Here is a 23902-nt window from a genome sequence, read left to right as displayed (position 1 = left end):
CCAGTCATGGAGCTCCATCTCTAGGCTGTCAGGAATCTCATTACCACACATCAGAGAGCCCAGTCGCAGAGCTCCGTCTCTGGCCTGTCAGAGACTTCCTTTCATCAGTTGGCCCAGTCACAGAACCCTATACCTTGGCTATTGGTATTTATGCATGAAATCTAGACAGCATAATTAAATAGACATGTTATAGATATGTATTTGAGTGGGCCAATATTAGCTGGGCCTCCGATACCTGTAACTGTACCTCAGTGAAGGAGACATATATATCTTCATCCATCATTCACTCTTGTGTGTGACCTTTCTGAAAGCGTTGGCCTCAGAACAGCAGGCCCAGTGTTGAGGCTGTGTGTGTGTGTGTGTGCACACAGTATATTCAGCCATTTCAATCACACAGCCTGGTGCTCTCCTTAGCCTCCACATAAGCACTTGGCACCTCATCTTGGTCTATTACAACGCTGCATTGTGTTTACAGAGGCAGGCCTGATGGCAGAGGGCTCTCTATCAGGGCTGAGGGACACATTATGGTTGCAACAGTCTGCCGAGTCACGGAGCTCTCGCTCTGGCCTGCCACAAGTCAGCATTTCGAGTTGTTGGAAGACTTGGCAAGTCTTAGCCTGGAAAGACGTCCATTTTTCTTCAAAGCATATGTAAATGATCTCAATTTGGCCTTTTAATGTCATCAAATCATTTTATGATGCACACATGTAGGCCTATGTAGAAGTTCTGCATTGTTTTTAAAAAGGTCAAGGGGTGTACAGAACATAATATGTTCATGATTATAGCCTCTGTTCTCTGAAGCAGCACATGAGATGTAAACCAATGCAAAGTCAGTCTTAGATGACATCATAAATCTGAGCCAACCTCCAATCAGCCTGTCTCAGAGATTTTTTTAGGGCCACTTTCTATATAAGGCAGTACCACGGGAAACTAGGGATTATGAAGTGATTCAATGGACAGCAGAACCAAATAGGCTAATAAGGGTTCATGTTAATTCTGAAAAATGCGTACTTTCAGTGTTGGAGTGGACTTATGGAGCAAATGTATATTCTGCCATCAGTATAAAGTAAAAAAGGGTATACAGTATTTGTAGGGTTCTTTCTTGTTCCTTGTATTACTATCATCTGCGTAGCTCCCGTTCAATCATACTGGAATGTGTTGGAGTGGACAAAAGCTGTTTGACGAAAGACTTGGGTTCTGTTTTCCAGTTACAGTAATAAGTAAACATAATTATGTTCAAGTTGGAAGTGGAAATTGTGTGGGCAAACTGTAGCCATGTTTGATGCGTATCTGGGGTATTTCCTCTGTTAAGTTCCTAATAAGTTCATTCAGGTCAGCTATCTTTTTATGTTTGTTTTGACAGAAATTTGGCCTACATTTGTAACATTCTCCTTTTCCCTTAAAATTATGATCATTTTGTGCTTGATATGCTGTGTTGAAAAGGTGCAGATTTGAATTAAGATGTCAATGTGTGGGTAGAAAAGTCTGAACAGTGTGGTTTGTGCAGACATTCTTTTAATTGTCTAGATGCTGCTAAAGTTAGTAATAATGCACACATACAATTATGCAACATAATCACACATTGTGAGGTGCACAGGCATAAGTGGGTGATGTCAAGTGCTAACCATGAGTGTAACTCCCATTTCACATCAGATCCTGTCCCACCACTGATAAATCAAATGTTCAAACCCATCTGTTCCCTCAAACTGTCATGGTTGTAGTTGTTGTTTTATCTTTATTTCATCTTTCATTCAGTATTTTATGTACTATTTCTTTATTTAACGTTGACAATTTGTATTTAATATTTTGGTATATTGCTGATGTAGTCACTTCTGTACTTAGTTAGTACTTCTGGCTAGTGATCACCCTATTATCTCCATGCTCCTAAAATGTATTTCTGTGTTGTCAACTCTTAATTGTCCCAATTGTAACACACTTGGGTGTTGTATATACAGTATAAATGAAGTGACTTGACTGGACTTGAATTGACTCTTATATTCTATGTTAACACAGACGCCATTTACTCTGACACTGCGTCTGTGGGACATCTTCATTCTGGAGGGGGAGAAAGTTCTGACCGCCATGGCTTACACCATCCTACGCTTGCACAAAAGTAAGTCTCACACACACACACACACACACACACACACATACACACACATTGCTACAGCTTATCCCTCCAAAATTCACTTCTTATATGTGCCGTCTCATAGCTCTGGGGTCTTAGCTGTAGAAGTTTTATGTACACATCCTGATTTGTACTACTAATTGTGGGTGTGTCCGTGTGTTTGGTATGTTCTGATGAGTTGTGGTGTGTTGTGTGTCCGTGTGTTTGGTATGTTCTGATGAGTTGTGACGTGTTGTGTGTCCATGTGTATGGTATGTTCTGATGAGTTGCCGTGTTGTGTGTCCATGTGTTTGGTATGTTCTGATGAGTTGCCGTGTTGTGTGTCCATGTGTTTGGTATGTTCTGATGAGCTGTGTCGTGTTGTGTGTCCGTGTGTTTGGTATGTTCTGATGAGTTGTGGCGTGTTGTGTGTCCGTGTGTTTGGTATGTTCTGATGAGCTGTGGCGTGTTGTGTGTCCATGTGTTTGGTATGTTCTGATGAGTTGTGGCGTGTTGTGTGTCCGTGTGTTTGGTATGTTCTGATGAGTTGTGGCGTGTTGTGTGTCCGTGTGTTTGGTATGTTCTGATGAGTTGTGGCGTGTTGTGTGTCCGTGTGTTTGGTATGTTCTGATGAGTTGTGGCGTGTTGTGTGTCCGTGTGTTTGGTATGTTCTGATGAGTTGTGGCGTGTTGTGTGTCCGTGTGTTTGGTATGTTCTGATGAGTTGTGGCGTGTTGTGTGTCTGTGTGTTTGGTATGTTCTGATGAGTTGTGGCGTGTTGTGTGTCCGTGTGTTTGGTATGTTCTGATGAGTTGTGGCGTGTTGTGTGTCTGTGTGTTTGGTATGTTCTGATGAGTTGTGGCGTGTTGTGTGTCTGTGTGTTTGGTATGTCCTGATGAGCTGTGGCGTGTTGTGTTGGCAGAGCGTCTGCTGAAGATGCCTCTGGAGGACCTGCGGGAGTTTCTGCAGGAGACCATCTCCTCGACCTTCCTCATGAGCGACGACATGGCCATCGAGCAGCTGCAGGTGTCCATGTCAGAGCTGCGCAAAATGAAGCTGGACCTGCCCCCTCCAGGTGGGTTTATATGCGCACACACACACGCACACCAACGCACACACACACACACACACACACACACACACACACACACACATTGAGTTGTTGTGTCATGCAAAGGCACACACAACTGGAAATAGACTAATTTACCTACACACTAATGCACATAGCCACACACTTAAGGGGGGTCCATCATGTGATTGACGTTACAAATTGAGGGCACAGCAGAGGTTGAAAACTCCAGCTTCAGTGAGTAAAAGTCCTACCATATATCTGTGCCAACCATTCATTTAAACCACCTGATTCTAATTAGCACAACTCTTCAGCTACTGTAGGTAGAGCAGCTAATTGATGAGATCACCAAATGTTCCACCTCTACAGCTATTGTACAGTCTTATAGTTATGTACAGCATACTGAGGCTTTGTTCAGCTATGTTCTTCTCTTAGTAACATAAGTCACATTCCAATCTTCACCACAGCACAAAGAAAAACATAGCTGGAGATTAATTGACATATTTTCCATGTTAAGCAAGGGTCTAGTATACTTATCCATAAAACTTGAAACCAAATAATTAATACCGTGGCAGCTGTACAATATACGTCAAAAAACGTCCAGATTGGAACGTCGGTCATGATGGAATCTTCCATATGCTTCCACATAAATAATTCCACTCGCATTCAGAACACATTATGCATACGTGGACATGTTTTGCTGATAAACTGTAATCCATAATCACACACTCTTAAACACACTGCCTTTAACTGTCCCCTCTGCCCTCCAGCTAAGCCAGAGGAGCTTCCACGTAAGCCTCTTGGCCTGGAGCTCCCCCTGCTGTTAACTCCAGTGATGCCCACCAAAGGCAGCCCATCCTGGGAAGGTCCAGGCGGCGGTGGCCCTCACCACTCCATCCAGCAGGACTCTATCACCCCTCACGGCAGCTCCCCCACGGAGGAGAAGTCCCAGCAGAGGATTGTGGGTAAAGATGGCGGCGACCCCTCGCCCTTGCCCTCCCCGGACCCTGTGCTCGTCCACAGCCAAGCGCCCCAGGGGGAGTGGCCCCCTCCTCCGTACGCGCCGCCGGACAGTGACATCATCACGGACCCGTCGGACAGCAAGGGCTCGTGTGAGCTGCCGAAACCCCAGCCGCCCCCCTCCCCCATACGCAGCCCCTCCAACATCTCACAGTACGACAACCTGCGCGAGGGGGGCCAGCCCGCCACAGACCCCCACCGCGTCCGAAAGGGCGTCCCCTCGGTCCGGTCCTCCCCTCACCTCCCCCTCAGGGACACCTCCAGCCCCCAGCAGCTGCCCAAGTCTAAATCTCTCAGCTTCTAGCCCCACCAGACGGGCGGCCATTTTGTGACATTTCAGTACAGTAGTAGTTGAACGAAGGATGTGAATCATGCACCCAATACAGTGAATATGAATGGAAGACAGCCATGTTCATGCTTTATAGGAATTGTGCACTTAAAAAAACAGCTAGAAGTTTTATCAGTTCCTCATGATGGTCAGTGTTTAGGTCAGTCATATGTCAAACATGTGATAGACGTATCTTGAAGATCTGTTGCTTCTTAGCATCTTTGTGCTCATTTGATTTATGCTGATATGCCAAGTTTTATTACGATGTGTCCATGTTGCTTTTGAAATTGTATTGGCCTTTAGCAAATAATATCTAGAATCCTGCTCAGATTGTTGTGAAGAAACATTTGTATTTGTACAACATTTGTACAACGGAGCTGATAGACTTCAATTGAATTTGTCTTAATATCATCCAGTGTTCTCAGAAAGTGGGATATGAAATAGGATTTAAGTCATAGTAGGGTAAATCACCTTGACCAATCTGATCAGGCTATCTGGTCACATGGTTTGGACAAGCATATGGGAACTGACGAGCTTGTTAATGTGGGCTGGACCCAGACATCTTTGTAACCTCTAACTATTGGCCTGGCATTTCAGAGGTGTCTCAAAGTGCACTGGGCTGTGTTGTATCTGTGGCTGATTGTACTCGTACGAATGAGGCTACTATATGACAGATGACAGAGGTCCTTCCTCGTCCTGTACCTCTGCTCCCTGTCCTGTGTCTCAAGTTCTTCACAACGGGATGTGAAGTTTTGACGCATTGAGAAGACCCCCACAAATCTACCGTGCATGTTTCTTTTACCTTCAGAGACAATTGAGTGAGCTGAGTGCAGCGGCTTAAGGTGTTGTCTCTACATCAGGTGCTCGCAGGCATTTCTGCCTGAGGAACTTCTGGACAAGCTTTTTATTTAGGGCTATTTAGGTACTACTTAGCAGTGCACATATCACAATGCTGTTGTCAATGATGTCTAAACTCTGTACTAATGTACCTTTCCTGTTGCCTCCCTGTATCACCACAGGAAGGGTTCTCTTCCTCTTTTCTTCTGTCTTTCTTTCTGTGTCTTTCTTTCACTCTTTCTCCTTGTCTCCCCCTCTCTGTCTCACTTCCGCTCTTACTTCAAACATAGTTTTTGATTCATACCTCTTTCCCCTCCTGCTCTTGTCAGCTTTTCTATTGAACATTGTTTAGCAGATGTGTATTCATCTAATCTCCATTTCTCTGTGTGTGTGGAATATTTCACACCCATGTTACATTCTCCTTAACATTCTGTTCGATACGTTTTTGTTTGTTTTTCTTCTGCCAGGATGTTTTATAAATGAAGTAACCTAGTTGTAGATTTGTTCAGCATTTGTAGTATCTGTAAAAAGCTATTTTAGTCTTGTGGATATTTTATATGATGTAGGATGCTATATATTTATAAGGAAATAATAATAGTAATTTTTACTAGGAACCAGACTTGGCCTCTTGTAGTGATGGGACAGTGCAAGGGAACGCTGATAGCCTCCAAGTCATCTCAACTCAGCTGTGTTCAGTTCTGCCTGCTACTCTCCCAGTAGACTCCACACACTAGGACTGGGGAGTAAGAAACCATCTCACTCTGACGTCTCAGCCGCAGTACGCGTGCCATAATAGGAACAGGAGTCTATGTTCTAAACCTGGGGCTGCCAAAGTGGGTCAGATCAGCCATGTGAGAGACATAGATGTTCAGAATCTAGAGCAGTTCAAGCAGGCAAATGTGTTTTTTCGTTATCACTCGGTAGAAAAGGCGTTTTGTGAAACGCCTAAATGTTTTGTTTGGCTGGAGGAGCCATCAGCTCACAAAATGACTTTTTCTTAGTTCATTACAGCACTTTTAATCTTTCAAAGCACTGTGTTTAATAGCTTCCCCTTCTAGGAAATGCTGAAGATCTTCTATGGAGCCCCTTAGTGGGCTGTGTAAGATTTAAAGCCGGCCCTGTTACATCAGAAATGCCTCAGTGTAATTGCACTCTAGTACTGCACTCTAGTATTACATCTGGTTTAAGCAGTCAAAAGGTCAACCATAACTGCGGCTATTAATGATTGGAGTATAGATCAGGGGGCACACTGCTGAAATTCTACTCACACTACACAGATTTTTGTTTTGCTAATAGTACATTGAGCCTCACCCCGCAAAGGTATTGAGTAGGGATGGACGGCACTGTTGAACTGGTGAAATGAAGACACGTTCATTTTAAACCAGGTTCTCTATGGTTGTCTCAACACTTGTAATGTCTTCTCCAGTAAAACAAGACAAGACATCCACACGAATGAAGGAGTTCTACCAGGACTACAAGACTTTTTATCTTATGCTATTAAAGCTCTCCTGTTTCTGACGGTTCTCTGTGGGATGGTTTCGAATTATTTTGGTCAATATGACGACCTCAGTGTTTACAGTAAAGTGCAGGTGTGTTGTCAGCTTCCCTTACATTGTATCACATCCCCTGCTGGACAGAGAGGGTATGGCATGAGTACGCAGCATATAACTTGGTAGGCGGACTTGGTGTATTGCAAGCATGGACAATGCTACCTGAAGGACGAAAGGTACCCTGAATCTCCCCTTAAGCATTTATAGTTCAGTATACATTTTGATGCCCGAAATAAATGACAGGTGATAATTTTTTGATTGTGTCTAAGTTGGACTTATGGAAACCCAATTGGTGCACAGGTCATGCCAATATTTCCCTGTCTACTGGAAAGTATCATGTATGATACTTATTCCACTATTTTTTATCTGAAAGTTAAGCACTTTTATTGGTTTTCTACACAAACATGAGGAATGTTTTTAGAGTAATGCTATACTGCCCTTTCCCAAGGACTTTAGGAAGGAGACCTCCAGCTTCGTTTTTATTTTTGAGGTGTGCTCTGTAAATCCATGTGACTTTCTACAACAATGTTTAACCATGGTAGATCAAGTAGAGGCTTCAAACATTGGTTGAATGATTTCATTGTGGTGCAATAAATACTTTAATGTTGTTTGCTTATTGCTTTTTAAGCTCGAAACTTGTGTCAATGCAAGAAAACCTACATTTTTTTTCCTTAAGGTATAGGATACATACACACTTATTATTCACAGTAATTTAATACCATGTCCCATAAACATTTCCTAGTTTAATTAACCCGTTCAATGTAAGTACTTTGTACTCGAACAAACAAAATTGGGATTTGAGTTCAGAGTCAGCTCTATTTGATCTGAGGTGCTCTGCAAATTGCACTAGGCAATAAACATATATTAAAAACAAATGGTTAAATTGGCATGGACAGAGTACACCCCCTTCACCAACCATACTCTACTGGGGAACATTCAGCAAATGTACAGACAGACTGAAAGGGGAAAAACAAAGTACACGTGAAAGACCCACTTTAGACAGAATTTGAATTTTACATACTACTGTTTTCGTTCAGGGTGGTTGAGATTAGGTCCTATTGCCATCCGAGTCTCTTGAATTTAATACCAGTACTTTTATTTGTCAGTACAGTTAATCCTGCCTTTTACAGTAAGATGTGGGTTGTCACAAAATCCCTGAATCAACAATGCCACCTGCTGGTGCATTGTACACCAAACTGCTAGGCTTATAGTATGGTGGCTCTGAAGAGCCAAACACTCTGTAAATTGCAAAAACACACATGCAAATAAATATAACATGTACACGAATTTCAAAATACTTAATGAAAAGCTACAAATAAACAAAACACACCACCAAATGAAAAACTGCACTGCAAACACAAAAATGATGCAGTCAAAAACATAAATATTCAAACACATGCAAAATCAAAATGCTACACAAATGGGAAGAGTGAAGAAAATGAGTAAAGGAGATGAAAAGCTTGTTCTTTTATAGGCTATTTCGCCTTAAACAATAAACAGAGGGTAATATTATTTGGTGACAGGTGTAGACATAAACTTTAAAATCATTGGTCCAGCCTAACCAATCACATTGATCAGCAATTCCTAACTTCATTTCCTACTTTGACTAAACTTACAACGACAAGCGACAAAAAAATGATGTGGGCCTACCTATATATTTCTGCATTTTTCCAACTTAATTTTTTGATATTTGCAGGTGTTGCTCCCACCCGTTCACCATAGGACCTTTCGGATTCGAATCTATGGCGTCATGCATTGCTGATTGGACAGGCCGACCTGGGGAAATGCTAGTGAACCACCGTGTTCCAGATTACAGTAGTATCTCCCTGAGAAGAGATCTACTGTGGGCGTGGCCAGGTTAGGAGGCTATACAGCGTGATTTAAAGTTCGATATGAAGAAAAAAGGGTATTGGCTTTTGAGGTGTGTTGTGGATATGGTAGAGGTTCGTTCCCATAGTAGGACCCCTTAAACTGATAGCCTTTGCTATTGCTTATAGTGCTGAAACTTGCCGTTGCTTTGAAATGTATGCATGTTTTCTTAATTTGCACATGTTGTTGTCTAGTTGTTGTCTATTTGTTGTCTATGTGTTATTATGATTTGCTTTGTGTTTGCAATTTTAGGGCCACCATAGTAAATTCATCAGAGCTTTCCACATGGAAAAATAATAATTGATCACAAACATTGATAAACATTTTTGCTGCAACTCAAAAGAAGGACAAGTCCATTACAACTCTTGGATATCTGTTTCAAATCAATAAGGATTGTAATCAATTACCCTTTGGTTGTGTAGCCTACTTGAATAAAGGATGCCTGTATGTAGAGTGCACGTTACATTACTGTAAGGGCATGTTGTAACCAGCAGATGGCCCTAGGATATCTTGCAACTAAGTGCTGTTGGAGCCGTTGAGTAGGTATACTGTATATTCAGTACATTAGAGAGCGTTTTTAATGTTTGCTGCTGCACAAAATATGCCACACTTCTAGGATGCTCTCAAACATTGGACACCATGTCCTAAAGATTTTTGGGGTGATTATTCTGTTGCATGTTTCACTGAAACCCTATTCGAGCTTACTTGTTCATACTCAGAAGACAAGGATACTGGATCCTGGATACACCTTTACTTAATTTGTTCTGTCAGACTTGCTTAGGTGCATAAATATTGCACTTTAAAATCTGTTCATTACAAGGTTTGCGTTTGCCTCCCTCCTCCTGTTGTCACACAGTAGTACACAGTTCCTGCCCTGGCAGCTAGTAATGGATCGCGTGTTTGGGTTGTGGCAGCATCTGTGAATTGATTGAAAATTAATATGGGCACAGGGCAGAGAAGTCCTCAGGCATTTTCTGAAGTGTGTGTGTGTGTGTGTGTGTGTGTGTGTTTCATGGCTGGTGCAGATGGGAGTATCATTTAGCAGTAGTTGAAAGGAAATACTCAGCAGAGATAGAACCAAATACTCCCTCAGGAAAGTAGTCACTGTCCTTTGTTTTTCTGTTCAGACACAATCACATTGAAAATATTTCAATATCTTTTCACTGAAATAGCTTTAGGTCAGTTATTGATGTCAATGCAAGTCAAAGATTTGTGCTTGCATTGTGACCTTGCCTCCATGAAATGATCTCCGTGAGTAAACAGAATGAGTGTGTGTGTGCATATGTACTGTACAGTATATGAACAAAGCCTTTTCCCCATTGTACATTTATTGTATCTGTAAAGCCTTTCTAACTCAGTGAGTATATTTTTAATGTCATCATATCATAACATCATCGTTCTGTCAATAGATGGCAGATGTTTCCAAGGATCGCTGACAGAAAATCGATATCCACCTCATGATTGTGATCTCCGGCTCCATGTTATTGACCACTCACTCTGAGGCTGCTCAGCTGCATGTGAGGGCAAATACAAGGAAGCCCATTTTGGTGCTGGAAAGAATATCACCACAATGCAGCTCCATACAGCACCAAGTTATCTGTGTGTTTTTTTTTTTATTCTGACATTGCAAGAGTTAAAAAAAAATATCCAACTTAGACATAAACAGGTTACCTATAGTGGATGGTTTTATGTTTCAGCACACGATACAGTAATAATGAATCTTTATTCCATTAGGTGAGTTCTGTAGCTATCCCATGCATGGACATTCTATCTATGTCAATGCATCGGCAGAAGGGTAAAAAGACTACCCTGTTGTTGTCGCTGTTTTTTGTTGTCCTGATATTGCAGGTCTGCAGTATGAAATCTGAATGAGCCATCACAAAGCAGGAGTGCTTTTACCTCCGGCCGGGACTCAAGCTATTACGAGGCGTCTCTGAGCACAGCTCCACTCTGAGGAGAGAATCTTGAACCACAGGGTGCGGTTGGTGCCACAGATGATGAAAAGCTCTCAAGTGGTTTTATTTATTTAGTTATTTATTTATTTGTTGCCTTGTGAAAGCTCAGTCCATTAGCTCTGCTCACAGCTGAGATAGAGGCACACGATGACTGGGGCCAGTGGAAGACCCTTGATTAGAGATAGCCTCAATTTGTGGAGCTGGGTGGATGTTATCATATACGTGCAATAGGAAATGTCAAAATCTGGACTCACAAGACTAGTGACTGGAAATAATGGAGAGTAGATTTGTTATAGCAGGTTGTCAAAGACAGTGACTGGTTCTGTCTCCATGGGTCAAAGACACTGATAACTGTGAAAAGGCATCAAGTGTGAATTATTTTGAAAATATTTTTTTTTGTGTGTTTATATTTTAACTTGCTTACCCGCTATTGAAATTAATCTGGATAAGAGGAGCAACAGAATGCAATACTAAGAAAAGTCTCTCTGGTTTGAAGCACATGCTGTCCAAGGTGTCCTACTATACCCCTGCACTAAGCCTGCTTGTCTAGGATGCTATTTGTGTTGTGGTGTACTTGTTTGTCCATGTTGCCACTTGTTTGACAATTGTCTAAGTAGAAGTAGGTGTAGCCTATCTCTGAGCGAGTTTCCATAGGATGCGCCTGCTCGTGAGGATTCCCCTGGAGACACCTTAGCACGGGTAGGCTTGATGTGGGTCAGGCGGGGTGAGGAGTGTGGGACAAGAGTGCCAATCTTAAGGGATTTCTTTCCATCCGATCTGCCCTAAGAGTAGTGTTTGGTGTGGGGCTACCGCCAGAGTGGTGCTACTGTTGCACTCTTGTCTGCAGGACGTGGGGTGCCTGCGTGATTAGATTAGGCTGCAATCTGATCTTGGCAGATGTCTTCCCTGGGATAATCCACATTTAGAAGGGAAAGCTTGTAGCTCACAAAAAGAAGCTTATCTTTAAAAATGGATGCGAGGAGTCTTTTTATGGCCCTTGCCTGCCCAACCTGGTGCGGCTGAGGGAGTTCTGTGGTGTGGGGTGAACAGAACAGGGTGGAGAGAGAGAGAGAGCATGAGAGGGGAGAGGGAGGAACAGCAGGATGTACAGATGAAGGGTGTGAAAGTGTGTGAGGTAGAAAGAAGACTGTGCAAAAGAGAGTGAAGAGAAAGAGCAAAGAGAAGTGTCGGTAGAAATGAAGGGAGAATCTTTTGCTTGTTTTAATTTGTTTGTTTGTTTGTTTGTGTGTGCATTTGTGTTTGTGTGTGTGTGTGTGTGTGTGTGTGTGTGTGTGTGTCAAAGAGGGATAGCACGTCGTAGCTAGTTAGCAACACAGGCTTGGATAGAATAATCCAGCACATGAAGAATAGAAGAGATATAAAGAGAGAGAGAGTAATAGAGTGAGAGTAAGCGAGAGAGACTATGGCAGAGAGCAGTAGTGGGGTCCACTGGCGTACTGTAACGCTGTGAGTGCAGAGAGCAGTAGTGGGGTCCACTGGCGTACTGTATAGTAGCGCTGTGAGTGCAGAGAGCAGTAGTGGGGTCCACTGGCGTACTGTATAGTAGAGCTGTGAGTGCAGAGAGCAGTAGTGGGGTCCACTGGCGTACTGTATAGTAGCGCTGTGTAGTGGGGTCCACTGGCGTACTCTATAGTAGAGCTGTGAGTGCAGAGAGCAGTAGTGGGGTCCACTGGCGTACTCTATAGTAGAGCTGTGAGTGCAGAGAGCAATAGTGGGGTCCACTGGCGTACTCTATAGTAGAGCTGTGAGTGCAGAGAGCAATAGTGGGGTCCACTGGCGTACTCTATAGTAGAGCTGTGAGTGCAGAGAGCAGTAGTGGGGTCCACTGGCGTACTCTATAGTAGAGCTGTGAGTGCAGAGAGCAATAGTGGGGTCCACTGGCGTACTGTATAGTAGCGCTGTGAGTGCAGAGAGCATAGTGGGGTCCACTGGCGTACTGTATAGTAGAGCTGTGAGTGCAGAGAGCAGTAGTGGGGTCCACTGGCGTACTGTATAGTAGCGCTGTGACTCATCTGTCAGCCCTGAGCTGCTCTCTTCTGCGTGCCGAGTTGTGTGCCAGACCACATAGTGAGTGTGTCTCTGGAGTGGGGAGGCTATCAATAATTCAATAAAACAGACACACTTTTTACTCTCTCTCTCTTGCTCTCTCTCGCTCCATCTCTCCCCTTCTCTTTCTTCCCCTCCTCTCTCTATCCCTCTCTCTTTCTGCCCTCTCTCCCCTCCCTCTGTGGTATTCTCTATGCACTCTGCAAGATCTCAGTGCGGCTAAAGAAGGGGAGAGGCCAGATGTAAATACGGGCCGCTGCCAAACAGCGTTTGTCTTCTCCCGACTCGTCCCAGTTTGTATGGAAAAGGCAGGGAGTGGAAGACTTTGGTAGGGAGTGTGGGCTAAGTGTAATCTCATTTAATTCAGACCAGACTTCAGAAGAGTCAAGCAGTCATGTCAATTTCTGTCTTATTTCTTAGAGGCAAGCAAAGGGTGTGCTGTAGTAATGTACAGTATGACATGACTCTTATGCAAACTTTACTGAATGTGCTGATATTAAAGATGAATTCATTCCTTTATTCAAAACAATTACAGCTGGTTAATGGCAGCAGTGGTCTGCTGTAGCTCCACTGAATACTGTACAAAAAACTTGCCTTTATTACTTAATCATTTCAGTAATTTAGCATTACATACATTATTCAAAGCTATTTATACAACTGCATATAGATTTGGCAGTGACTGTAGAGTTTTGTACTTACATGATATGTGGAGGTAAGGGAAAGGTCTAGCCTGGCTATCACCTGATCAAGCTCAATCTTTTGAGATTGAACATTAGTCTGGGGAGTCTGCGCTGTATTTCTACTGCACAAGGGGCGTGATCAGTGGGCATAGTTCAAATGACTCTGTACACTTGGATAGTCCTTCAAGCAATTAGACCAACGATCTGGGTGTGCCGGTGGATAAGCCAGTCTGTTACTGGTTCCAGTAAAAGTGGAACGGATGTAGGAGGGACAAATGTGCGGCTTTCCAGCCTGAGCTGCAGGGCGAAATCCAATCGCTGGCAGAACAGGCTGGCTTTACTTATAGTAGTTATGTATACCATGAAAAGGTTCTAAGGCCTACAGTAACTCATGCAAACGTTACTGAATGTGCTGATATTTACAAGGAGAAATCTGGTATGTTCCTTTATTCAAAACAATTACAGCTGATCACGGGCAGTAGTTCTGTCCTGTGACTGTAGTGTTTTGTACTTGCATGATAAGTGGAGGTAAGGGAAATATCCTGATTTCTTAAAAAACATCTGGCTCAGTCTGTAAGCAATCTCCTTGGGAAGCAACAGTAAATGAAGTACTACAAAGCACTTCTCCAGCCACAGAACAAATTAATTTGCACAGCTGATGTGTTACATAAGTCTTCATAAATGTGGGATATTGTATGCATGGACGTATCATGAGTGTAATCATGCATGCATACATGGATGTATGAATATCATATAGCTACAAAGGTTAGTCTGTTAGTTTGCATGAATACAATCACTTACACTGTATGTTTTCCTTTTGAGTGCCATATTTGCATTTAATCAAAAATAGACCCAAAAATAGAACGAAATGGAGCAGCAGAAAATGAAAGTGAGGGGTGAGAAAAAAAACCAAAAGGAAGAAGGATGCCAGTGAGAGAAAGCTTCCCTGGTTAAAAGTGCATTAGTGGGCATTATAGTGCTAATCCCAGAGCCTTCAGTAACCTCCTAATCTGGATTAGAGAGGGTGCACATAATCCCAGGGGCAAGGCCAGCAGGCCCCTCATCTTGAGCTGCGCCCTCACCCACATGCCCTCTCGCTCTACACCACTATCCCAGCTCTGGACCACACATCACCGTTCACGTCCAGCACGCCCCACCAGAATGGCCCTGTAGTCGGTTAAGAGCACCTCACTCCCAAATGGACGCTCATCACTTCACATCCAACAACACTTGACGTGCATCTTTGTCTGACCACAGTCTCACACCACACTCTGACTCTGAGGTCATCTCTGAGGTCATCTCCCTTTCAAAACCCCTTCAGCATTCCCAAAGTCAAAAGAAGGACTCAACCTACGAGGACTACTGTAACTCAAGCATTCCAAAAATCAGGAATGAGAAGGACTCAACCTACCAAGATTACCTCGGGCATTAACGGCTGGTGTGGTAGACAACGTAGAACTGAGAAGACTGCAGTGGGTTTAGAGAAGGAGGACAGGATGTGAGTGTGTGTGTGTGTGTGTGTGTGTGTGTGTGTGTGTGGAATAGAGATATACGTGTGTGTGTGTGTGGGGGGGGGGGTAATTCACAGACAGATACTCCCTCTATAATCACTCAGCTCTGCATTAGTGAGTGAGTGAAGTCAGTGGAGGCAGGCCATTAAGTGGCGAGGGGTTTTACACAATCAGCGACACGCCATTCTCGCCGCCATCTCATGCAACGCACTGAGTACTTCTCCCAGGCCAAGACTGATTGACAACAAAGGAAACACAACATGCCGTGAGAGTTACTGATTGCAGTGGAGGGCGCCGGAGTGATCTGATGAATCACCCTCCAGATGCACTTCTGCCGTCATCAGACTGTCTGCGCTCCAGTGATCCTTCATCCTCATCCTCAAATCAGCAACAATGTGAGAAGGGTTCATGGGGATCAGGGTCAATGGAAGGACAGGCTAAGTTCAGATGACGAGGTCTCTGGCCATGGTCCTGAAATGCCATGCACGGGCATCATGTAGATGTAGAATCATTCCCCACAGGCAGAGAATGATGAAGCAGGACCATGGAACACTCCCATTCAGGTGGTGAGAGACAAAGAGGGGAGGATGTATAGGTCTGCATTCCATAAAATGAATGCATAATCAAATGGCAGACTTCCAGAGTTTCTTCCCATCTAGACTGCTAATGCTACTGCTAATGTTTCTGTAAACAACAGTTTTTTAGTAATAGGTAATAAAAATGACATGTAATCGCCTCATGAGGTGGGGGGGTGGGGGTAAAGTACGACATATGGCAGGGTGAGACTACTCTGAATCCGATGTCTGGTGTCTTTCCTCCCTTTGCAATTCCAAATGATCTTATTTGCCGTCTGCCCCAGTTAGATAAGAGGATACCTTCTCTGTGCGTACAATTAGCCTGCCTGACACTGTTAGCCTAGCATATTCAACTGAGGTACAGTAGCTATGTTAGCTATAGACTGGCTTTAGGCTAACTGGTGTACTGTAACTTACTTCCATGCCTGCTGTCTCACTGTTAACTATATTGATCGATCATATGGTTTCAGAACATAAAACCATCTGTGGACAACTGTGTTTTTAAACTTGGCATACACCATGGCTTCTTTAGCAGATGTCCTCTCTGAAAAAATCATGATGTCTTTTCTCAGGAACATGGCCCCAGATGCCCTTTCGCAAGCCGGGGGCAGATCGGATGTGGGCCCCCTGTGGGTCACCCCCCCCGGAGACGGTCGGAACCGCGGCTTCCCTGCGACTCAGCGGGGCGTTGCGCCGGCATGGCTTGAAGACGAGGAAGTGAGGCAATTATGTCAACAAACCGAGGCAGACCCCCGCCACGGCCGCATCGAAAATGAGGGTCTCTCAGGAGAGCGGTGTGCGGCGGGGGCGCCATCTGAAGCCAGCGTGTGTAAATACCAGCCTCTGCTATAAACGCCGCCTCCAGGAATCCCACTCCATCCTGTGGCTGTCCCTTCCTCTCGTCTCCATCACTGCCACTGGAGAGGACAGGAGGGAAAGGTCTTTGGTATTATATGCCCTCAATGGTGCCTTCCAGGCAGCGCTGCCTTCAAGGCACTACTCCCCTCAGTTTAGGGGTAGGATGAGGGTTGAGGGGGTTAAGGTTAGGAATAGGGTAAAGGTAGTGCCTTTTAGGCTGTGCTGCCTGGAAGGTGCCGTTGAGGGCAAAAAACACCATTGATTCATTGGGAAACATACCTCAGACTTGTGGTTGCTGAGGCAGTTGCGAGTGAGAGTTGTCAGCCCAGTGCCTGAGGCTTTGGTGTCTCACTCCTCTTGAGGGGTTCCACTTTACTTCATGCCTTTGCCATCCGCTCACTGATCGACCCGAGTAATATCAGAATATTGTCACTGGTTTTATAGGTTTACTCAGTTATATTTCGTTGTTTTGGCAAAAGACTAGAAACAAAAAAAAAAAACATTTTACAGTAAATCCAGAGATCAGTTTTGAATGTCATTTCTGAGCCAGTGTGTCAGGCTCCTTATGCCTGATTTGACCCCCTGCTGGTGATGACTTGGCTGATGAGCTTGTCACGGCTAAAGGTCAAGCAGAGTTCGTCCTCCTGGCTGTCTGTCAGCAGGGAAGAGACCGAAATAATTACCATAGACTGCAGGATTAGTGAAAATGTCACACCGAGATCCTTGTACATATATAAATGCAGCTGCCAAACAAAAGCACGAAAAACAACTGAAAGGAAGCTTGTCAGAGTAATGAGAGAGACTAACTGAGGGTCTTGCTCAGTGTGAAGTGAGCCCCATTGATGAGAATACTGTAAAAATACAGTAGCCTACAATAACAGCTTCATAGCTTCAGACAAGACATGGGCCCTATCCTAGCTATTATTCAGTACTCTGAGCAGGGCTACCAAGTCCACTACAAGGGGAGACTGTAGGGCAGCGTTCTTCTATAAAGCAAACAAGGCATGGAATATTCTGTGAAAATATGCATTCAAAATGGTCTCTTGTGACGTGTAAAAAAATATTTTGAAGACTGAGAGTCAAGATTAAAGAAGTTTTGTATAATTCTGCATATGTACATTTTGATATTTATGCTATCTGGAATTTATCCATGTGTGTCGCATGTGTGTCGCATGTGTGTGTGTGTGTGTGTGTGTGTGTCAAATTTCAATCGCATCTTTCTGTTCTTCACCTGCCCTGAGACAGCAGATGGAAATGAGCTAGAAGCTAAATCTGGTAAAAAAAAAACATATTTTCCCTCTATGTGATTCATGCATTTTGTTTATGGTCCCTGTAGAAAATGAACATAATAAACTAAACTAATTTTGATTGGTGTTCTTGGCCTTCACATGTTTGTCTGTCTGAAACCTTTCTATTACAAGCATTTCTGCTGAGTCAAATTTGCCAGACTTTTGCAGTCTCAAACCACTCCATTCTCCAAAAAATCCCTCTAAAACAGGAAAATTGATTTATGTGGTGATTACATGATGAAGTTGGATTCCAGTGAATGTGAGGGGAAATGAATGTATAAAAATAGCATGGCATCGGAGAGATGAATTTCATGCGGCCTCTTTTTGGCTCACCCTTTTGCGAGGAAGGGTGCTAATATTACACAGCTGAGTGTACAGTGTGAATAAATGATGATTCAATTAGGCCCTCTTTCTTCACCCATGCATATCATAGACCTCTGATTCTCTATTCTGAGATAGGAAGCCTACGGCTGTCCAAAAAAGTTAGATTCTGAAGATTGGTCTGTCTGGGGATATATTAAGCCCTGTAGATATAGGGGAGTATTCTTCTGGTGAGGGTGTAATGAAACCTTTAAGCCACTAAACTGAAGTCCACAAAGGAACAGACTATGTGCAATGGGCTCCAGAAAAACCTTTCTAACCCTTCTGTGTGCTTGTCTGAATGTCTGTTAAAATGTGTGTATTCAGTGAAGTATTTAGGCTACTTGGTATTTCAATAACCACAACTGACATGATGCCGAAACTAGCAAACAATACAAAATATCTTGTGAGCATTTTCAGTGTACTCCCAATATTTCTGGGGTTGCTACAACATGGATGTGGTCTGATACCTGGACTGGGAGAACCAGGGTGACTCTATCAGCCTAAGGAGACCTGGGCAATCGCTGTCAGCTGATAGAGCTGGCCTCAGGTGAACAAGGAGACCTGGCACCTGACTAGGTGACGGCAGAGAAAAACAGCAGAATCTAAATAACTGGTGGTTGCACGCTAGAGTAAAAAGATTCACTACCAAAGAAGTCAGTGAGATTGTCTGCAGCATCTTCAGATACTTCAGACACTCACAGTCCACATTGTTAAGACATTGAGTGACACTAATGTCTGATTGTGTACTACATATTTTTTTTGTAAATCTATGAAGCTTTCGTTATCTTGCGCCAGAGTATTTTCATCAGCCCACAAAAGTTTAAAAAAGAAAACCACACACAACAAATAACATCATAATCACACATATGCTCCATTTGTTGAGACGCACACATTATCTCCATCTGAGTGATAATTCTAGGAAATTAGCGAATATGCCAGCCTATAGACCAATAACTCAATTTGATCATTCTCATTTCACAATCCCAAGCCCATACGCGGTCCGTGTAACGCTTAGGTCTCAGCCACTTTCACTTTCAAATTCTATTAGATAGCTGCTACATTTTCCACCAGTTCGCCTCACAAACATGGAAGAGCCGAGGTGTAGTGCTAACTATTGCCTCTTGATCAATGCATGACGCGTCACCACGTTCAACTAGTTTACGTCCGTGAGTGAAATCAGCCGAACCAATTGAATTAGACATTCTCTGTTAGTGTTACCAAACTAACCAATCGCAGAGGTGTTTTACTCGGTCCTCCCGCTGTCATCGGAAGCAAACGTGCGCAGCCAGGGGCTTTTACCCCGTGGCTGCGCGTGCATGTTACCATACAAAGCCGTTGGTGGTATTTAATCTTCGACGGCGAGAGCGACGGTGGACAGCGCCAGTGCTGAAAATATCTCCGAAACGACTCACACTTTCTCGTCTGAATCCATCTGTGTTGTACAGAGCGTTTATATGACAGCACCGGACTGGCACTACAATTCCAGTGTTTAATCCATATTTTATTCACTGTTGTTGTCTGCTTGCAAAGGCTGCAGTCCATTGGAGGTGGAGAGAAAAAGGGTGCGTAACACCTGTTAGAGACTCGAAAAAACTATTGACTAGGCTAGTCTAACGGATTTCCCCGTGAGGAAGAGAGCAACGAGTGCTTGAATGATGAGTTGCTATTTGCTCGCTACACGGCTGTGCTGACGCTAACTAATCTCCGAAAGCAAAAATAAAGCCGTTTACATATCCGTTTATTCCTAAGCCCGACTGCTCTCCGCCACAAACAACGGACATGGATGGAAAGGAATTTACTGTGACGAGAGCGCTGAGTGGATTTGTGTGGCAGTACTGCTCCCTTGGAAACTAAACTAGACCCTTGTTAGTGCATCTTCTTACTGACACCAGAGGATCAATTTTCATTGCCAAGCAAGGGTTTCTTTTTTACACAACTTTGACCTCCCCTTGTTGCCATTTGGAACTTAAACGGGAGCTGATTACGTCTGAAAATGGGGAAAGAGGAGTGCAAAACCATGCTGGATGCGCTGAACAAAGTGACTGCTTGTTATAGGCATCTAGTCATAGCTCTAGGTAGCACTTCAGACTCCCAGAATCTACGTGAAGAATTGAAGAAGACCCGCAAAAAGGCACAGGAGTTGGCTGTGGCCAACAGGACTAAACTGACCACTCTTCTCAAGGATAAGAGCATCAGCAAGGACGACCGAGCCGAATACGAGCGGCTATGGGTGCTTTTCTCCAGCAGTATGGAGCTCTTGGAGGTAGACATGAAAAGGTCTCTTGAAATCGGCCAGGATTTCCCGCTGAAGGTACCCACTCGGCACCTCATCCAAACCGGAATGACGGGAGCCACCACCACTGTGGCCGCCCGGGCCATGAGCGTGCAGAACATGAAGTACGACGGCGACGCGAACATCGACACGGCGGATCTGAAGGACCTGGAAACCGAAATCGTGCAGGTCGGGCAGATGCGAGAGGAGATGGAGATGAAGGTTCAGGTAGCGCCGTGGGCAGTGGAGGCGAAGCAGGAAGCGGGCGCAGAGCTGAAATCCACTCTTAGTACGGGGAATTCCTCAGTTGGCGTTATATCTATCTGCGAGGAAGAGCCTAAAGAAGGATTGGACGGCGAGACCGATATCATGAGAATTTTTGCCGGGATCGTTTTTGTCGCAATTTTACTCATCGCTGGTATTTTAGGATACCTAGTGATAAACCTTTCGTGAACGACACGAATTATTTAGTTGCATTCAAAGTGTTAATCGTTTGAGTGAACGCTGGACAGTGTACTGAGATGCCCCAAAGATACTGTTACAATGTTAAGAAAAGGTACACGCATTTCAGAAATAATGCACAACAGGGAAACGAGAGACGCATCTGCCAACTCGACTGTGGTGGCCCATTGTTATAGTTAAATGTAGAGCTATGAGTGGATTTGTGCTGATATGAGAATAGATGAAACCGTGATGTTAATGGTGCTCAGCAATCTCTTGGTGTAAGAGAAGAGGCTCATAGAAATCAAAGATGGGTAACACAGGCGTGTTAATGGTTTGGACAACGTCAATATCAGATATAATCCGAATGGATTAGAGAAAAGCGAGTATGCATTAACGTCCAGTTAAATAAACCGCCCAACAGATAGAATATTCACTTTTTAGTGCACGAACGTATCACATGTGCTATATGGAGCGTCTGAAAGTAGAAACAGATACCCAGCTCGTTGGACAACAGTACGTTAGCAGAGCTGTGTCTGTGCGCAAAGACTGAAGAGCCTTTTGAAAAAAAGTTATTTTTCTAGTATGAAAGTATGTATCGCCTCTCTCTTACGCCACTTGGTCCATGGTCATTGGATGGCAGTTTTCTTTTCAATTTCTACGAGTAACCAGCCTAGACAAGCTTTAATCATATTCATGATGTCCTTTTAGCATAATAAGGTCTCGTTCAAATCTAGTATGAGCTCTCTTATTCAGGATTACAGATTCTTGCGCTTAGTTTTATTGGTTTCTGCTTTAACTTTTCAAAAGGCCTCTCAATCTTTTGTGCTGTCCTCTGCCAATGAAGGTGTGTGCAGTGTTTGTTTGATCATCACAGGAGTTAGTTTATTTGTATATAATTGTTATTACTATTGTTGGATTATTTGTTGAAATAGTGTATATACAATAAAATATATTTATTATATATAAATCTACATAATATGTTCACATGTTTTGATAATCCCCCACGCATTTTATCATGAAGGCATGTGGTGATTGTGAGATGACAAGTATAACATAGGGCTTAAGCCTCCTTAAAGTAAAACAAAAAATGGGTCCAAAAGGACATGGTACAAAATGCGACCACAAGTGCAGTATTTAAAGAATCATTGGGATTACAGAGATTAAGGGTCATTCTGAGGTAAATATTTATCGATACATCCTGAAGTAAATATTTCATTGCTTTGTCTATGTGCACCTGGTGGCAATTTGAGCATGTTGGCTTTGCACTGCACTGCACTGCACAAAAGTCATGCAAATCTGCATATAAGAGAAATGCCAATGCAAACCCTTGGCAGGACAGGTCTGTGGCAGGACCTTAGTCTTGGGCCACAGAGGTGCATTTAGTGCTTAAGGGATAGCAGGGTCAAAAATAGACAGCAGGGAACATTGAATTCCTAACGTGATTACGTGTGTAAGTCTTTAATTATGGTGAGCTGGACCTTCTTTTGGAATGGCTTGTTGGAGCTCAACTAGGCTTGTACATGTCTATGTGTGTGTGTGTGTGTGTGTGTGTGTGTGTGTGTGTGTGTGTGTGTGTGTGTGTGTGTGTGTGTGCGTGTGCACGCGTGTGTACGTATGTGTGTAGGTAGGACAGGAGGATGTGGGCTGTGAATTATGCAGAGACAGAAAACCAAACTTTAACTGGTCAACAGTCAGATGCCTGCTAGTTGTCTCTGGCTCACTGTTCATAGGAAAATAACCACAATCTCCTTAGATCATTTCCAGACAATGGATCCAGCAGTGGTAAAGTCATCATTAAAGTTACCCTCTAAGAACTGTGAAGAGCATACCTATGTTGTAGCCTACTTCAAGCTGCTTGGACGACAGTGAATCATAAGTTTGCATAGGAAAGCATCAGCTTTATATTATTGCCCTGCCTTTCAAACTGTTATCTGTCATTATCACACCCGAGACAACTTAGTTGCTCAGCTCAATAGGGCAGCAATTACCGTGCACAACAAAAGAAGCTGACATTTACAGTTGTCAGCACAGAATTTTTAATAGAGGACACCATTACTGAAATGTTCTGGGAAATGGCATTAAATGACACTGCTGACTATTGTGTAGGCCTAAATGCAACACATGAACCTTGACTGCTCTGTATAAAACTGTTGTAATCAAACAGAATAATGACTGTCTATTTTCTTTAATGCTAATATAATAGCTCCATTAGAGGAGAGAAACCCTTAAAAACCCTTCAAACCTTAAAAACTCCAGAGGCTTAAAGTTAATTCACAGTTAGCGTTGACACTCACATAGTATGCATCTAAGGCTAATGTGTTATTTAATCCTCCATTAATGCACCATGAAAGCCTCACTCTAAACAAAATGTTTCACAAATTCAATCCATACAGTATATAAGCCATAAGGAAGAGGTATTTAATGGTAAACTAATAATCATGCAAGGTTTGGTAATTTGGTATTAGCTTGGCTTGAGTGTATGACCCAGGTAGCTGTATTTGGTGGTCTTAAGGGGAATCAAACACAGCTCCATTGTTATGGTGCCAGTTAAAACCTTATGATTTGAATTATTTAGGAAGCAATACATTTTTGATGTAATGCAACGACACATTTGATTTGACCAAATAACCCAGAAAAACCTGATAGGCTATAAAATGATTCTCTCCACATAATTTCTCACACTGGCCAACACAATCTCATATCCCACTAAATCACATTCAAGTAGCTTACATGAAATACATCACAGCAGGCCTTTCACTTCAGATCGAAACAGCTTTTGCTGTAATTGAGGTAATTGAGTCAATTGAGGTAATGGTAATGTCAGTGAGTCAAAATGCCTCTCCATTGAGTAAGCAATCACTCTTCATATTATTTGGAATACTTTCATTGTTAAAGGTCCGCACACTGATAGCAGCTCCCAGGTTTTTTGCACAACGTTTCGGGCCAATAAGGTTCTTCATCAAGGTGCACATTGTACTAAATAAACCTGGGAGCTGCTATCAGTGTGTGGACCTTTATCATTTCTTTTCACGTCTTTTTGGTCCAGCACCTGCACTATTTAGATGTGCGCGCATTCTATTGTTTTTTTTAAATACTTTCATTGTTCCCA

The 23902-nt window shown here is 43.3% G+C and overlaps 2 protein-coding genes across 5 annotated transcripts in view; both read left to right on the top strand.

Moving 5' to 3' along the window:
* LOC134095961 (USP6 N-terminal-like protein) overlaps nt 1-7518 on the top strand; it is a 22820-nt gene extending 15302 nt beyond the window's left edge. For all 4 annotated transcript variants that reach the window (XM_062549680.1, XM_062549679.1, XM_062549681.1 and 1 more), the window contains 3 exons: nt 2014-2113; nt 3029-3181; nt 3946-7518. In XM_062549680.1, coding sequence (XP_062405664.1) covers nt 2014-2113; nt 3029-3181; nt 3946-4499 — 807 coding nt within the window. In that variant the 3' untranslated portion in view covers nt 4500-7518. The remainder of the gene's footprint in view (nt 1-2013; nt 2114-3028; nt 3182-3945) is intronic.
* A 12465-nt stretch (nt 7519-19983) lies between these two features.
* si:ch73-167i17.6 (regulator of G-protein signaling 9-binding protein) lies at nt 19984-20802 on the top strand. Its single transcript, XM_062549151.1, has one exon. The coding sequence runs from the start codon at nt 20071-20073 to the stop codon at nt 20800-20802; it is 732 nt and encodes a 243-aa protein (XP_062405135.1). The 5' UTR covers nt 19984-20070.
* The last annotated feature ends 3100 nt before the right edge of the window (nt 20803-23902 follow it).

The sequence above is a fragment of the Sardina pilchardus genome, chromosome 11 (genome assembly GCF_963854185.1).
Source record: "Sardina pilchardus chromosome 11, fSarPil1.1, whole genome shotgun sequence".
NCBI lineage: Eukaryota > Metazoa > Chordata > Actinopteri > Clupeiformes > Clupeidae > Sardina > Sardina pilchardus.
This window is presented reverse-complemented; position numbering and strand designations above follow the sequence as displayed.

What these genes read in the sequence shown, in the direction of transcription:
- si:ch73-167i17.6 (XM_062549151.1), top strand. Translation starts at nt 20,071, where the DNA reads ATGGGGAAAGAGGAGTGCAAAACCATGCTGGATGCGCTGAACAAAGTG.